Source organism: Clavelina lepadiformis, chromosome 1 (assembly GCF_947623445.1).
Source record: "Clavelina lepadiformis chromosome 1, kaClaLepa1.1, whole genome shotgun sequence".
Taxonomy (NCBI): domain Eukaryota; kingdom Metazoa; phylum Chordata; class Ascidiacea; order Aplousobranchia; family Clavelinidae; genus Clavelina; species Clavelina lepadiformis.
The window spans coordinates 22,498,846-22,514,638 of NC_135240.1; the positions used below are offsets into that span (position 1 = coordinate 22,498,846).

The 15,793-nt window shown below is 34.3% G+C and overlaps 1 protein-coding gene and 1 long non-coding RNA gene across 2 annotated transcripts; both read left to right on the forward strand.

The window, feature by feature from the left end:
• Window positions 1-581: 581 nt before the first annotated feature.
• LOC143463493 (uncharacterized) lies at window positions 582-2,350 on the forward strand. Its single transcript, XR_013118319.1, has 6 exons — window positions 582-648; window positions 848-923; window positions 1,249-1,330; window positions 1,674-1,766; window positions 2,061-2,142; window positions 2,212-2,350. It is a non-coding gene; the product is annotated as an uncharacterized LOC143463493 (long non-coding RNA).
• A 41-nt stretch (window positions 2,351-2,391) lies between these two features.
• On the forward strand, window positions 2,392-12,781 carry LOC143449544 (uncharacterized). Its single transcript, XM_076949795.1, has 29 exons — window positions 2,392-2,399; window positions 2,534-2,561; window positions 2,712-2,835; window positions 3,032-3,102; window positions 3,251-3,425; window positions 3,566-3,685; window positions 3,915-4,153; window positions 4,235-4,443; window positions 4,598-4,738; window positions 5,147-5,297; window positions 5,461-5,599; window positions 5,678-5,880; window positions 6,039-6,294; window positions 6,420-6,622; window positions 6,804-6,972; window positions 7,290-7,422; window positions 7,720-7,936; window positions 8,163-8,273; window positions 8,554-8,761; window positions 9,083-9,322; window positions 9,537-9,698; window positions 9,765-9,892; window positions 9,970-10,124; window positions 10,311-10,509; window positions 10,885-10,980; window positions 11,138-11,288; window positions 11,381-11,511; window positions 11,675-11,864; window positions 11,995-12,781. Exons 1-29 carry the CDS (start codon window positions 2,392-2,394, stop codon window positions 12,261-12,263), a joined length of 4,626 nt encoding a protein of 1,541 aa, XP_076805910.1. The 3' UTR covers window positions 12,264-12,781.
• The last annotated feature ends 3,012 nt before the right edge of the window (window positions 12,782-15,793 follow it).

Sequence of the window (15,793 nt, forward strand, 5' to 3'; positions counted from 1 at the left end):
TATTGTTGTTTTACATGTGAATTTTTGGATAATGAAATGTTACAATATTTTCTTAAGCATGTTTCTAAATTTCTATTTTAAATCAGATTAAACTACACATTTCAAAATATCATGAACTCTATTTATGCTTTATGTTTACAGGTGGCTCTAATAGTTTGAATTCATTCCATATATATTTACTTTGGATAGTTTTGATATGAGGAAAGCTTTTGTATTTCACTAAAGGCGAAGTGAATAATTGGGTTTTTAATGGAAATTTATGTTGTTATTGCTGTCACTTCATTTCTTCAGATGTGCAATGTCTCATTAAAAAAGCAGTCATCGATGCCCTCTTTCACCTGAAAGGTTACCAGTTTACAATAACCAAAGCACGACCAAGAATAAAAAGTGATACTTCAGGGGCTTTAGAAACTGCAGGTGAATTTTAAAAAGTCGTAAAAACGAAGTGTAAAGTCGTTAAATATGTCTTGTCTTGTTAAATCTTTTCACACAAACTTTCTTACAACAAATCTTAGGCAGTACTTCTTTAAGCACCATCAGTCCTGTCTATCAAAATGTTACAAGAGATCCACGACAACGTATTTTGTATTGCACCAATATACCTTCACATATGCTCAATGAAACAAGGCTTGGCATTCATTTTAAAAGGTATTTATGTATATTGTTAATTTTTGTATATTATTAGTGACAAAATAATTTATGCTCAATGTAAAACGCTGGCAAGAAAAGGAGACACTGTATTATTTTCTTATGTCTGTTATGTCTCCAGCTTGTATAGTAAAGTGTAGAGATACCGCACTGCAAATATAGTTTATTGATTTTAGTTATAAAGTTATTCTTTTGCAAGGTATGGAGTTATTCGCAGAATTTATTTGCAACGGCAAAAACAAAGAAGTTTTGCTATAATTGAATATGAGTTGCCAGTAAGTAGAAAAAGTATTTCTATTGGAACATGTAGAAGTGAATGAATTTTTTGGCTTAAAGTTTAAAACCTTGGAATGGAAATGTATTTTAATTGCATCATTGCTGTTCTACTTGAGAAAAATACTTGAGTCAATTTATTAACTACCAATTTTGTAGTTGGTTGTACTAAAATACTTTTTAATATTATTTACATAAAATTATTTTATCATTTTCTGTTCTTCCATTTTTAAATTAGTACGTTTTGGAGGTTGCTAAGTATTTTACACAGGTTGTTCACTAACTTAAGTCATAGTACTTGAAACTCCTTCTGATTTTCATTTTTAGCAATCTGCTTTGGAAGCATTTCACCATGGTAGAAAAGTTGGACCCAACATTTATATGTCAATATATTGGGACAAAAGAGAAGGTTTTTTTTTATGTTGATGGTTATGAACATAAGGCTTAAGTAGAATAAACTCCAATATTTAAATGTTAAAATGTTTTGTATGTTGTTTGTATTAATCCTGGCTTTTTCATGAAAAACATAATTACGGAATTCTAAACCTAGTCCACTTCAGCAAACAATATTGCAGCAGACAGCTGTGTTTGATTTTTACATATGCAGAAAATTTTTTAGTATTTATGTAATTTCAAAATATTTTTATTTGTAAATAAGTAAATAACGCAATAATTTTACCTCTAATCTGATATATGTTGTTCACTTTGTCAATAATCTTGTTGTTTACTGATGTGACATTGACTGATTTCAGCTGAAAGGCTGCAAAGACAAGATTGTTATCCTTCAATGTCTGGGCAACATTTTGTTTCTTCTTCTACCAATCCAAAAATGCGGATGCAAAATGGTATAAAATATGTACGATAGTTTTGTTACAATGCTTGTAAACTTGCAGCAAATTATTTTCATATGGGCACAGTCCTAGTATTCAATGTCTGCAACAACTATTTGAATTATGTTTTGTTCTATTACATTTTATGTATATTACCAGTAAATACATTCATATCTGACCTCTAAAATCCCAGCATAATTTGACAAATGTATGTATTGTAATATAAAAAATATATTGGTTTTGTTATAGTTGTTAGTCAACCTTTATAAGTATTATTGGTAATAACTTACTAAACATTATCATGCATAGAACAAATACAGCAATTGAAGATCCTTACTTGGCAGGAAATTCTCCAATTTGATGAAGAAATATTTTCTAATTTTCAAAACAGGTTAAAAACATGAACAACTTTGTAATTTCAGGATTCGATATTTACTTCTTTCATTTCTTTCCATCTTAGATGCGTTTTAGTACAAGGGGTATCTGAAAGAACATCCAGCAGCTTGCTTAGAAGTCATTTTGAAGATCCCAGCGCATCAGGTGGCGGTCTGATACACAAAATCTTTCGTCTTCCAGATGGTATTCTCATTGCATTTCAAGAACAAAACTGTAAGTATTTTCTCCTGTGTTTTTATTCCTTATGTTACGGTGAATATTTATTTTGTTTTGCAATCGAACGTAAATTCCAAATCTTACCATTTAGCTGCAAATGGTGTCTTACTAACTCCAAAACATTGCTTGGACTCCAAAGATTTATAACTTTTTGCAAAACCTGTTCCAAGAGCTTATGATAAACAGTTTCTTGTTGAGGTAGGTTCGTAGTAAAAAAACGTCAAAGGTTTGGTATATGCTCCTGGTCACCTGGTGGATCCTTGTTGTAAAGCATTTATTTGAAATATTTTTATCATCTAAGTTCTATTGTATCTTCAGTCTTAAATAATTATTTGTGATTAAATGTAGGGCAAGTTTGCTGATAAGGACACTTTACTCGATCTTGTGGGATGCTGCCTTTCTCCAGAGTTTTTTTCAGTGGAGAAGATTGACGGCTGTGATCGCTACATTGTCTCAATCAAGAACGACTGTGGTATTGGGCTACTTTAACTTATTTTTGGTTATATTTACTACACTTAATACCAGACTTAAATTTACTACTTTTAATACTTAACTTAATTATTTCCATTTTGTTATATTTTCAAAGTTTGAATGTATTTTCTTAGAATGATATCTGGCCAACTGGAGTATTAATTCCTGTGTAATGTAAACGTGTTTTGATGTGATAGATGATGATATAAAAGAAGTTATGAAGAAAATTGGGGATATAGGCCTACAATTAGAGGATGTAAAACAGAAGGTAAAAATATAAAACAGGATTTTGCAGCCACGCAGAATTAAAAATAAAGTTAACCTACAGAGTGCCAACCTATATCTTGTTTTTTGTTTTGCTATATACTGTACTAGGTAACACGGTTTAAGGTAGTAAAGTTTTCTTTGTTATGTAGGTTGTCCATCTTTGTGCAACAGATTGTGTCAAAGTGGTGAATATTGCAGACATCAAAAATGATAAGATAAGACTAACCTTTATGAATAAAAGCCTGACTGAAAATGGAACTATTACACTGATTCAACGAGACATGGACAATGACATTGCATATGTTTACTTTGCTGATTATCAAGGTATAATCGTTTCACTTTTGACAACTACTAATATTTTCCTTCATGGTATTGTTTGACTTTTAATTTCTCTTCAGTTGTCATCTAGTTAAATACATTATACTTGGTGTTATTTTAAAATTGATTTTGTTGCTTTGTTTTAGATGCAGAAAAAGTTGCTGAAAATTCAAGAAAAAATAGAGTCCAATTTGGAAACAAAGCTATCTCTATTTCACTATGTTATTATAATCCATCCGCGGCCAAAGATGAACATGAAAAGAAGGGTATGTTGACTTTAAAAAAACAAAAACATTCAAAATTATTTGATTTGTTGTCATTAATCAGTAACTTATTAAAAGAAGGCAGTAACATTGGATAATGTGATAATATTAAAGCTCTTTAATACTGACTATTTACCCAAGGTTCAGCATTCTCTATCGTTTTGTTGAAATTGTGCAACCAGATATATTTCCTTTTCCTATAACATCCTGTTGTTTTGCTGTTACATTTTAGGGCTGCAGTCATATTCGGGAAGAACCAAAGAGTTGCGGCAAACTTGCCGTCAGTTTGACTTTTTATCAGAAGCTGACTGTGATGTAATACAATTTATTCAAAAGTCACAAACAGACATGGAAGCTATGACCAAAGAGTTTGAAAACCTTGCCAATGTCAAATTCCAACCAAAACGTTTGACTGGTCGAAACTGTCCTTCTCAGTACATCATTCGATTTCAACCTCTTCCAGTGAAATATGTAAGCCTACATCTTATTGGTTTCATTGTGTTCAGTGTCACATATATCCACATAAATGACGTAACATTATTGTATCTACAGAGAACGAATGGGCAACAAATTAATCAGAAAAGTTTTGAGTCAGAATGCAAAAGTAAGATCATGGCCTTTCTTGAAAAGTACACTGTGCGAGTAGGAAAATTTGACCCAAGGGATCTAGATAACATTTGCAAATCAAACTCATGGAGAAATGAGAGTGATATTACACAGATCGAAATCGATCAAAGAAGAAGTGTTTCTGTTTTTGCAAGGTACCCATTTTCACTTGCATTCTTTGTTTATTTATTTATTAAAACATAAATGAACCTGCATGTTTGGCTAAAGCTAAACAATATGATGCCATTCTTACCAACCTGATATTTGCTCATATTTTAAGCTTTCAATCCTGCTCTCAATTGTTTAAAGGTGGAATCATCCCAAAGATGGTGATTTTATAATTGCGGGGCAGGAAACGGAGGTTTCTCAAGCATTCAAGTGGTTAAAATCTCTAGAAGAAAAGGAGAAAAAAACGGAGATGTTTGAAATAATCAAAGAATGGCAACTTGAGTAAGATTCCATTAAATGGAAGATATAGTTTTATGTTCAATGAAATAAGTTTCGAAAGTATTAACTAAAATGTTACAACTAAGCATGTAGACACTAAATAAACATTTTTTTTGAGTGAATCGAAATCGCCAGATTGCTAGAAAACATGGTAGCAAACATAGAGCATTGGTAACGTTTCAAGTTAGAAACGAAACTTATGCTACCATGTTTTCCGATATTCTAGCTATTTTATTCATGCTCAGCATCCCAAACTGCTCTACATATCATGCACCGAAACCTTTTTCATAAACTTCAGAAGTTTATGATAGGTTTGTGTAGCATTTTGTAGCTGTTGTATAATATCATTGCTCTTTCATATGTTAGTTTTTTCAATCGGTCTTAATATGCAAATCCTGTCTGTCTCAATAGATTTCTAAAGGATTGTGGAATTGTTGATGCCATGACAAGTAGGTTTAAAGACACAACTATCAGCATTGTAGATGAAGATTACAAAGTCATCTTCACAGGATCAAGAACTGATGTGGACGCTTGTAGAACTGAAACAATGAAACAGCTGAAGGTGCTGCAACAATGCTGCAAACTTATCACAAAAATAAATTTGCATTAAACTAACCATTGTTAGATGATGAAGTATTTGTTAAAACTCATGTATTTTATTGCAAAATTTTATTAGGATTTTTTCATATTAATCTAAAGTACTCAAACTCTTTTTTTTTACTTAGAAAATTGATTCAAGTAGACTAACATTTCTTGACGAAGATAAGTTGGACTTTTTGACCCAAGCTTTAAAACCAGGACGAAGCTCGGAATTTGATATTGCTCAGTTAATCAAAGTGCAATTTCGCCAAGCCAAGCTAAAATGTAATGTTATCTCATATGTCTTATTTTAATAACCAGATATTTATCTAATAATTTTAACATAATAAAAAATCTTTTTAGGTATTTTGCAAGGCTCAGTTGAACCAAAACTGAGATATATTCACCAACGTGAGTTGGATATAGCAATTACAATACTGGATGACTTCATACAACGCTGCAGCATTCCAGTGAAGGCTGGTCTTGGTGAACTTATTTCTTCTACAGAATGGAAGAAATTTGAAGGAGGTCTTTGTTCATCAGGAGCATTGGTTATAAAAATTAATGTAAATTTAAATTGCTTAATTGATTTGACTATTAATATGTGTTTCATTTGTCCAAAGAATCGAAGGCCATTAATTTTACATCTCATTTTTCATCATATGCACTTTTTGTGATAAAATTGTGCCAACCGACTGATACTTAATTTGTTGATTGCACACAGTTGCAAAACTCCTGCATTGAGCTACTTGGTGTGGCAAAGCTTATGGAGGAAGGTGAATATCGCTTAACGAAATACGTCATGGAAAATGCAGTTGGAAATAAAGTAATCAAGATGCCGTATGCTGTTGCTCGATTCCTAAGTGAATATCCAAATGAAGTGAAACTGGAAGAAGAACTGAAAAGCGTTGAATGGCACATGACAACAGATAATGATTTTGGTATATTGGTGCAGGGAAAGGCAGACCATGTTAAGTCTGGTAAGTTTGTGAATAGTATTGTGATCAGGTGGGCGCCCAACATTTCTGATATTCCCTCTTTGATGCATTTTAATAGATATGATACATAGTCAGTCTATTTTTAATGAATTTCTTTTTATAAAAAGCAATCAAACGTCTGACTGAGTTGGTTCCAAAAATTGAAACTGCAACACATGGTATAAAGGAACTTGGAATGTCAGGATATTTTCGAAGTGAAACAGGAGCCCAGTTCCTCAAAACAACCCAAGCACTAACCAAATGCACTATCCTTATTGATCCAGACCAAGTTCAACAACGGAAGAATGTGACAACATCATCTAAGCTCATGGTAATTACAAAAAAGTAAATGTCATGTATAACTTAGAGTTGTTATTAGTAAAACAGTTTAGCAACTTTACGATTAGTTTACTTCATCCACAGTCTTCTACTGTGTGCCTGCATTTTTATTAAAGTTTGTCAAGGGTAGTTGCATTCATTTTTGACATACTGTAGGCCTATATTTATCACAGGAAAAGACCACAACTGCCATGTTAAGTGCACAGATTTCAAACACAAACGTCACCGTCAGAGTGATTAAAAATGACATCACAACTCATGCAGCAGATGCGATTGTGAATGCATCAAATAAGGAATTGGAATTGAGGAACGCTGGTGTCTCTGGCAGTATCTTTAATAAAGGTATGTCAGCAGTGAACGCTATTGATTGATGAACTATGTTACCGTATCTCATGTACTCATTTCTGAATACATTTGTACCACTTTGTTTTCAGCACTATGCCGTATGTCTAGTTGTCTTGTTTCCTACATCACATATATGCAAAACATTGTCCCTTTACTACATCATACTGTAACTGGCTGAGGTGTTCCTTGAACCCTGTTTTTATATTAAGGATCAGTGCCATAATATTGTCCAAAAAGAATTAATAGTTTGATGCAAACATATTTATGTAAAACTTTTTACGCTTTTCAATAATTTTATGATTCATTTTTTGTAGGTGGGAAAGCCATTCAACAGGAAATGACAATCCAGAAAAGTAAAATTGGAGGTGAACTGGCACCTGGTTGTGCGGTCACCACAACTGCGGGATCCTTGCCTTGTAAGAAGGTTATCCATGCAGTTGGCCCCATGTAAGTTAAATATCATTATAAACCATATTAAGAGACCAGAGACAAACTGCTCTTGATTAGTTTTTCCCGGTAGTAAGATAAAATTCAACAGCCTGTGTCATTGTTTGTGAAGCTAAGAATGTTTTCTGAGTGCAAGTTAAAAATACTTAAATATTTAGTTGGTGTTTGCCACTTTTTGAAAATTACTTTGTACAAATCCTTTTTGAAAGTGGTTTGGTGTTGTTAATATGCTAATATGATAATACACCTATACATTTGGTGTGCAGCATTACATGCTTGACTGTAACATTTTTACAGGTGGCATTCCTCTTCAGAAAGTTGGGCAGAACAGAGTCTTAAAGATGCCATAAAAGCGTGTCTCAGTGAAGCTGACCAGTTCAACCTTAAATCAATTGCCATCCCAGCAATTAGCTGCGGAGTGTTTGGAGGGAAACCAGAGATTTGTTCAAAGCTCATTGTGCAAGCGATTGTTGAATACTTTAATGAAATGAAATCGTCATCTTCAATAAGACAAGTAAAATGGAATTCATACTATTTGCAGAATTATATTTTAACTTAGTTATTAACTTACTGATAACATTGTTAAAGTAGAATACTCCACCATACTTCAGGTAGCTAATGCACCGTTTTTAATTCTATAGGTATAGTGTTCACTTTTAATAACAGTTAATATCAAAAATGTTTTAAACGTAAGTAGGCCTACATGTAATTTAATCAAATTGAAAACTGTTGCTTTTCAGGTTGATTTGATTGAATTATCTAACCCCAATATTCTTGCTTGCTTCAAAAAGCAAGTAGCTAGCATCATTTTCGGGGTCAATAATAATGATGATCGTAGCCAACACAAAAAGGTTTACATGTAGTTTAAATTTTTAATACATATTTTTGTGTTAAAGTTAACTTATTTGGAAACCAATAAGCTCTGCTTTATTGACAGTGTAAATAATTATTTTGCCGGTGATTCTGACTTGTGAAAAATTCAAGTTCTATTTATTTGTTGTTTGTACACCCATTAGCTTTTACATGATGTGTAGTATGCCTGAACGTGTGAGTGTTTTGTATGCACCTACTTTTATGCAGCGTTGAATATTGAATATTAATTGTAATCTAAGCATATTTCTACAATTTTAGCGCTTTGGAGAAACGTTTTTACAATGGTTTTCGTCTGGTAAGTCTGCTACATCCAAAGCAGATTCAAATTCTTCCAATCCGAGTGCAAATCCAGGGAACCAAATTTCTTTTTTTCATCCACTACAAGTTACTGTTAAGCAAGGAGATCTTCTCATGTCAACTTCTGATGTAATTGTCAATTTGACTGGACCAAATTTTGATCTCAATGGCGAGTAACTGAATATACCACTGCACTGTAATCGGATGTAGCTTGGTTAAAAATGCATTGCGTTTTCACTGTTTTACTTTCATTGTGTAAAAAGTACATAAGTAAATGTTATAAGAATCACCAATATTTTAGCTTACATCGTTTTAGATTTAATGCATAGCACGCGTAATAATTGTTTTATACGTGCAACTAGTTTGCATCAATCGTATTTGAAACATGTCATGAGTTTTGATGTCAGTTGACTTTTAGTTTGTCTTCATTCTCAAATCTTCAGCTGAAAGTAAATTCTGGTATCATTTTTTCGTAACTACTTTTCTGTAGGTGGCCAGTTGTCTTCAAAGTTGATAGCAAAAGCGGGTCAGACAGTTGTACAAGAATGCGCTTCAAACCCTTGTTTTTCAACGTCCAACTGCAGGGTCACCCGTGGAGGCAAACTCTCCTGTCAATATGTGGTTCACTTGATGGCGAACCAAGACGTCAGCAAGTCATTGCAGGAAGTATTTTCCGTAGTAAACAAACAACTCAAGTGTTCTTCCCTTGCCTTGCCGGCAATTGGGACCGGTTAGTGGTTCAAAAAATTCATGCTGTTGCTTACGCATAAGTTATTTTTGATACATTTACAGCGGGGAACCTTTAGTTTTAGTGGAATTATTAAACTAGAGACAAACTGAGGTATTCAATTGAATGGGATAGTGATACACAGGTTCCAGAAAGATGCATGAAATAATCGAATGAACGTGTTTACAATTACCTATTTTAAATTATATTTTGAAAGGAAACCGTGGTTTTACATCTACTGGCGTTGCCAAGGCAACTCGTGATGCTCTTCATGATTTTTCAAAAACAAAACCTTCTCATTTGCGACGAATTGAGATTGTTGTTTTCCAAAATTCAATGCTGAGTGATTTCCAGTCTATCATCAGTCGAATTTCGACAGGTAAAATCAGTCATATTAAAGTGTAATGGCTTACACTTATCTCATTCAACCAAACTATTTTTAAAGGAAGTAGCGTCAATCAGAAGCGTGAACCAGAGAAGCGTGAGTCAATCTTTCCGAAAGAAGGCGTTGGTCAAAAAGGAGAATCCATCAAACTCCTGTTCTGTGCTGCTCACAAGATCAATATAAACAACGTAAGGTTAAGATTGTTCAGTTCAGTTTACAAATAACAGTTAATACAGACGTTTAAAGGCGTTTGCGTTTTGAAAAGGCCTGGCAACGTGTAAAAGAACACATTCATGACAAGAGCGCAACCAAAGTATTAGAAGATGAAGTTGTTGCCTATCTGGATCATTTCGCCGAGAAAAAGTTGATTGATATTGGAGAAAAATACAATGTTCATCTTCGAAAGACATCTGAAGCGTCGTAAGTCTTTCGGCGATATCTTTATTTTAATTTCAACCCGTAATGTGAAATCGAAATAAACAAAAGTTTCCGTTTCTACATTTTTCTGTTTTCTAAGTATGCATTGTGTTTATCATTATTGTCGTTAAAATAGGTTTTATAATTTATGGCATCATATTTTGCTCAAAAACATTTAACATATTTCAGAGGAAAAGACAAAATCATAATATCGGGCATAAAGGACAATGTCTTTGACGCGCATGTAGCAGCTTCGGATATTGTCCGAGAGTACGCACAAATCATAGCAATTGCTGAATACGTGATATGGCAGTATTATGACCTTCAATCCCACACATTTGTCGACTTCTCACAGAGAGACAGCTGGAAAACTGAGCTTGCACACAAGGTAAAACTACTTTTACAAGTCAATACATACGTGTATAAGCATAACCGCACCTTGTTTCTCACATAAGCATTTAATTTCAAGGCATTGATATGTAAAGGAACAATAGACTGCTAAACATAGTAAGCCCAACTTTTAGTCTTATAACAGATGTTGTTATGAGATATATACTTAATTCCAACCCACATAACTCCCACCCAACTGAACTATTGATCGGCCCACGAACCCATAGCCTTGCCGTAAAATTTTATTCATAACAAGTATGCCTTAAGCCTCGTTGGTTGTTTTCGTATGTCCATGATCCCCACGCAGCATTATATTCTCTTACACGTAAGCACTACCTGGACTTGGTATAGAGAAAATTTAGGCTTTGTTTAGAAATTCTTGCCACAAGATTTTAATGGATTTGGCTCAAGACTTAAAAAGACTGAGCAAAGATTGAAGTGTGTCGAGCTCAACATTTCAATGTGCCTGGTGAACTAGTTAAATGGGTCAAAATCGAAATTGAAATGGGCTGGGCTAAGCATTTAGATAGGTTAAACTCGAACCCATCTTTTCGTCACAACTATTCCTCAAGTATTTACTGTATTTGGCTTAGTATGGTAGAGATAGAAAACTTTATTTCACACAGAAAAATGACAAAGGAGGAACGACACTTGCCCTTAAAGTGGGATCACAGAAAAGGACATTTGACTTGGATTTTACCAGCATGGAAGAAAGCTGCCGTGAATCAAGATCTAAGACCAAAATTCGACGGCGTCTTGCTTCTCAAGAATCAGACGGTCCGTATAGAAAAAAATATGCAATGATTGAATACACAACGTTTAATGATCTTTTTAGATTTCTGAAAGAGTTCTTTTGTTTTTGGTTGCAGACTTACCCGATACTTGGACCGATATGGGCGGGCGTCCGTGGAAACTGGAAACATTACCACAGCAATCGACCGAGTACAAAACAGTTTTGAAGAAATATGTCAACAAGGGGCTGAAAACTAGTCAAGGCCAGGTTGATACAAAAGCATTTTCAACTGTGTTTTTAAATATAAATCTGGCACCCAGCATCATACTAAACTGGAATAACTATAAACTATATTTTTGACTTGATCGTTTCAAATCTGCAAAACATTGAAACAGTTAATATAGCTAAAACAGTTAATTCTGTTTCATAGATTCAACGAATTCAAAATCCAACACTCTACAAGCAGTTTATTGCTCAAAAGAATAAAGTTGGAGACAGAATGAAAGCAGATAAAATCTCGAATCCTGTCACTCGGGAACTTTTTCATGGAACATCAGCAGATGCTTGTCCGAAGATTTACAAAGATGGATTCGACCGAAGTTATGCCGGATTAGGCCACGGTATGTATGAAAGCGCAAGTTGTGTAGTAAAGGGATCAGTAAGATACGTAGCAGTGTAAAGGCTGTAATACTGTACTTCAAGGCCAGTGTTACAACACAGTTGTAAGTTTTGTGCCATTTTGATATAAAGGTACATGGCATGGCAGGGGTGTGTATTTTGCTACTACTTCCAGTATGTCGGATGGTTATGCAAAAGCTGATGGCCAAGGAAAAAAACGAATGTTTCTCGCCGAAGTCGTCACTGGCGAATACTGCCAAGGAAGTAGCTCAATGGCGGTAGCTCCTTCTAAAACACCGAGCCAGCTCTACGACAGTGTCGTTGATAAAGTCAACTCGCCTGGCGCGTTTATTGTTTTTAGAGATGCAAGCGTTTGTCCCATGTATCTTTTAACGTACTAAAACCTTTGCAAAGATATTCGGAGATTTTAATGCTGTTGTATATATTGGAAAAACATTTTTTATGCTCGTAATTGCAAAAAATGTACTTTTTTGGAAAAAACTGCATTTAAAAAGACGAATGAGTTGAAACCTTGTTCAGAAATTTTGTTTTACAAGTTAATCCGTTATGATACGTAGTACACACAAGTTGGTGTGGTTTGGCTTTTTACTTTTTTGACGAGTGTATTGTAGACTTGTGTTTAACTCCACCCATGGAATTGGAAGAATAGCTTTGGGGCTCGTTTTTTGAGACCAATCAGAAATGATCAGAAACGTTTCCTTATTTATATTGCATGCTATAAGAGCAGAACGGTTGCTTCCTAGTTTTAAGAGGTTTACTGCAACGAGATCTTGTTCATTATTTTTTCATTAAATTTGTGCGGTTTGTATTATTCTATTAACTTTATTACATAATGTGTATATAACCTAACTTCAATTCCAAAATGACTTAATACAATAAATCTAAACAAATCATCCAGTCTGTTGCGGTTGGCGGTGTCCTTTGCAAAACTTTCTGGTGATCACTTCAGCAAGAAAAATCTTTCGTTCATATTTGGGACCTGGTTTCGCAAAATCATAGGAAAGTTCTGCGGTGGTTGCAAAATAAACTCCTTTGCTGTAAGCAGTTCCTGGGGAAAAGCATACAATATCACGAGAGTTAGATGATGTTTTTTTTGGAAAATGTTGACAGTTTACGTCTGCAGCTTGTACCGTTTTTCCCAGCGAAGCTCCTGTCAAATCCATCCTTGCAAATTTTCTCAGTTGTGTCGGCAGAAGTTCCATGAAAAAGCAGTCTTGTCACTGGACCTTGCTTTCCTCTGCTTTTCATTCTTGTTTCAACTTTTTCTTTTTGTGCAACAATCTGCTTGTAAACAGGGTAAAATTCTGAACACGCTCGATCTAATACAAAATCACAAAAGGTCCATGAGCGGAAAACAAGTATAACTATAGCATAGCTCTGCACTTCGTTAGATGTATTATGGATTCAAATAAAACACTCGTCTTATAGAAAAACGAAATTGAATGTTAATGCAGCGGCATTTGTTTCATATTGACTTGACAAAGTTTGATGCTCACCGTCATAAACTTTATTGTCATGTCGATGGTGGAAGCAAAAAAATTCTAACGTTTCATTATTCCTTAGTACTTGAATGAATCGTAATTCTTTGAAAGCTGATTTGCTCCATTGCTGAAGACCAAATTACAGGAATATCCACAACACGTCATGGAAAATCTATTAAATACAGTTTATGTTCATCTTTTCAGTGTTGTTGCGAGATTGTACGGTCTAATACCGTCTTGTCAAGGAAATCACGAAATCACCAACATTTTTCCTGTTCAAGAGCATTAGATTATCTAGGATTCTAGGAAGATGGTTTATTTAAAGAGTAACTAATGCGATTGTAATTATAGACATTATTGATCCCAATTATACATTAATTACATTAATTATAATTACAATAATGATCATTATAACTAATGCGATTGTAATAGTTTTTCCCGAATATTAGCATGTAGTTGTCGTAGTATTAGCGTGAACTTGATCATGATATAGTCGACGATTTGCATGGGAGCGAAACTATTCTCCTTTGTTCCTTGCTTTGTGCTACAGGTGATTGCTGGTTGTAAGGACCATCAAGTGCTTGCTTTTGAACGACTTTAGGACGATTCATAGAGTTGTCAGCTTGTCACAACTTTCGCTATTCAAAACTTTAGTTCAAATACAAATAATAACTAGATCAGCTTTAAATTGGTATTCGCATTATTGAAAAGTAAAGTGAGTGCGTCTCAGTATCACCTGAAAAAGCTCATTGCCGAAAGATGTTGCGTTCGACGTATGTGTTCTTGCAAATGCAGCTTGAAAAGATTGTATTAAATGTTGGAAAATCAAAATATCAATTCTTTTCAAGTTTTGTGGCTAACTGTAATCACAAAATTTTCAACAGCAAAGTGCATGGCCTCTGCATATTGTAACGCAGCTTCACCTGCAAAGTTGAACTAAACATAAAATTAGAAGCAAATAGTGAGGCTTCCTTACATAGAAAATTTTATACAACTATGTAAAGCCAGACATTGATTAACTTTGACTTTTCTTTTCCTGAAACAATTAAAGGAACTGCGTCATACCTTTATAGATCTCTGGAAGGGCCAACGTGTTTAGTTTCAAAACTCCGTCGGTGATTTGAAAATTCCCGGCAGTAATCCCAACGTTCTGTTTTTATTGAGTGGAGTGGTTACGTGTATGACGTTTTTGCAAATCAAATTTCTACCACTCGTTATTTTTACAAGTGGAAGACGGATGATAGAAATCCGACTGACAGTCCAACGTAATTTCATGCCCCGCTGACTCGAATTTCTTACGTGACTGCTTGTTGCTTTCTGTTATTTTAGATTAAAAACACAGCAAATTTTATATCATGCTGGAAATATTTACATGAATACAAACGGCCGGTCGACCAACTCGTATGGTACAAAGTTGGCAGCGTTAATGTGTAAAGCATAACGATTGACTGCCTGTAAGTTAAGTAAGTGTAGCTTAATTTTATTGAGTTTTTATGGTTGCAAACATACTACAGCAGTATAGTCACAACCTCTTTCGTTATACTCACAATCACGCCACAATAAGTAGATAAGACGTCTCCTTGCTTAGAGTGTACGACAAGAAGATGGAAATTTAAAGGTGAGATCAGGAACTTCATCATAGTAATTTTCTTACAACCCATAAGTAGCCTAGTTTTTCCCAGTTGCTTTTAAAAGATCTGCAAAACATATTAAGAATATTGCTCTAGTGTATTTTTAAATCACATGTAAACCTATGCGAGTTCTACGCATAAACATGAACCAATTCCCTTATCAAACTGTATTTAGCCTATTTGAGTTCCAAATTCCAGACTTGGCTTTCGAAACTTTCATTTCAATTTTACTAATAAACGTAAACAAAGACTCGGCCTACATTAAACACACCAACAGTTTTGCAAAGACTCACTTGTTTGGCACCCACCCTAATCTCTTAAAGTCTGGGACAACCTCAGCCACAAAAACCGTGTCTATGAAGTTATATGACAATCTATACGCATTCTTCCTGTATCATACTACAAATACAACCAATCCGTCCAGTGTCTCAAACGTTTGAATTTATGGTTTATTTGAGATGCTATACAAGCTACTATCTTAAAACTTATTTCGCTATACGCTAAAAACTACAAACAATATGTTGCGTAACTAAAACTTAACCATGCTATCCACAAAGATGGCAGCAAAATCACGCTTTGTGAAAGATTTACTTCTTCTTACTAACGCTATTTTCTAAGACTACCAGCATGCTGCTTAAAATCACATCTGAATCAAAGAATGTCTTGACAGCAAATTTAAGGTGTTATGATTATTCCGAATTTTATTTGTGTTTCCAAGTTCTTTATCGGCCTGTTTGGTTTCCATTTTGTTTTAATGCAAACATCGTCTTTTGGAAGGTACACTCGTGCAAACTAATA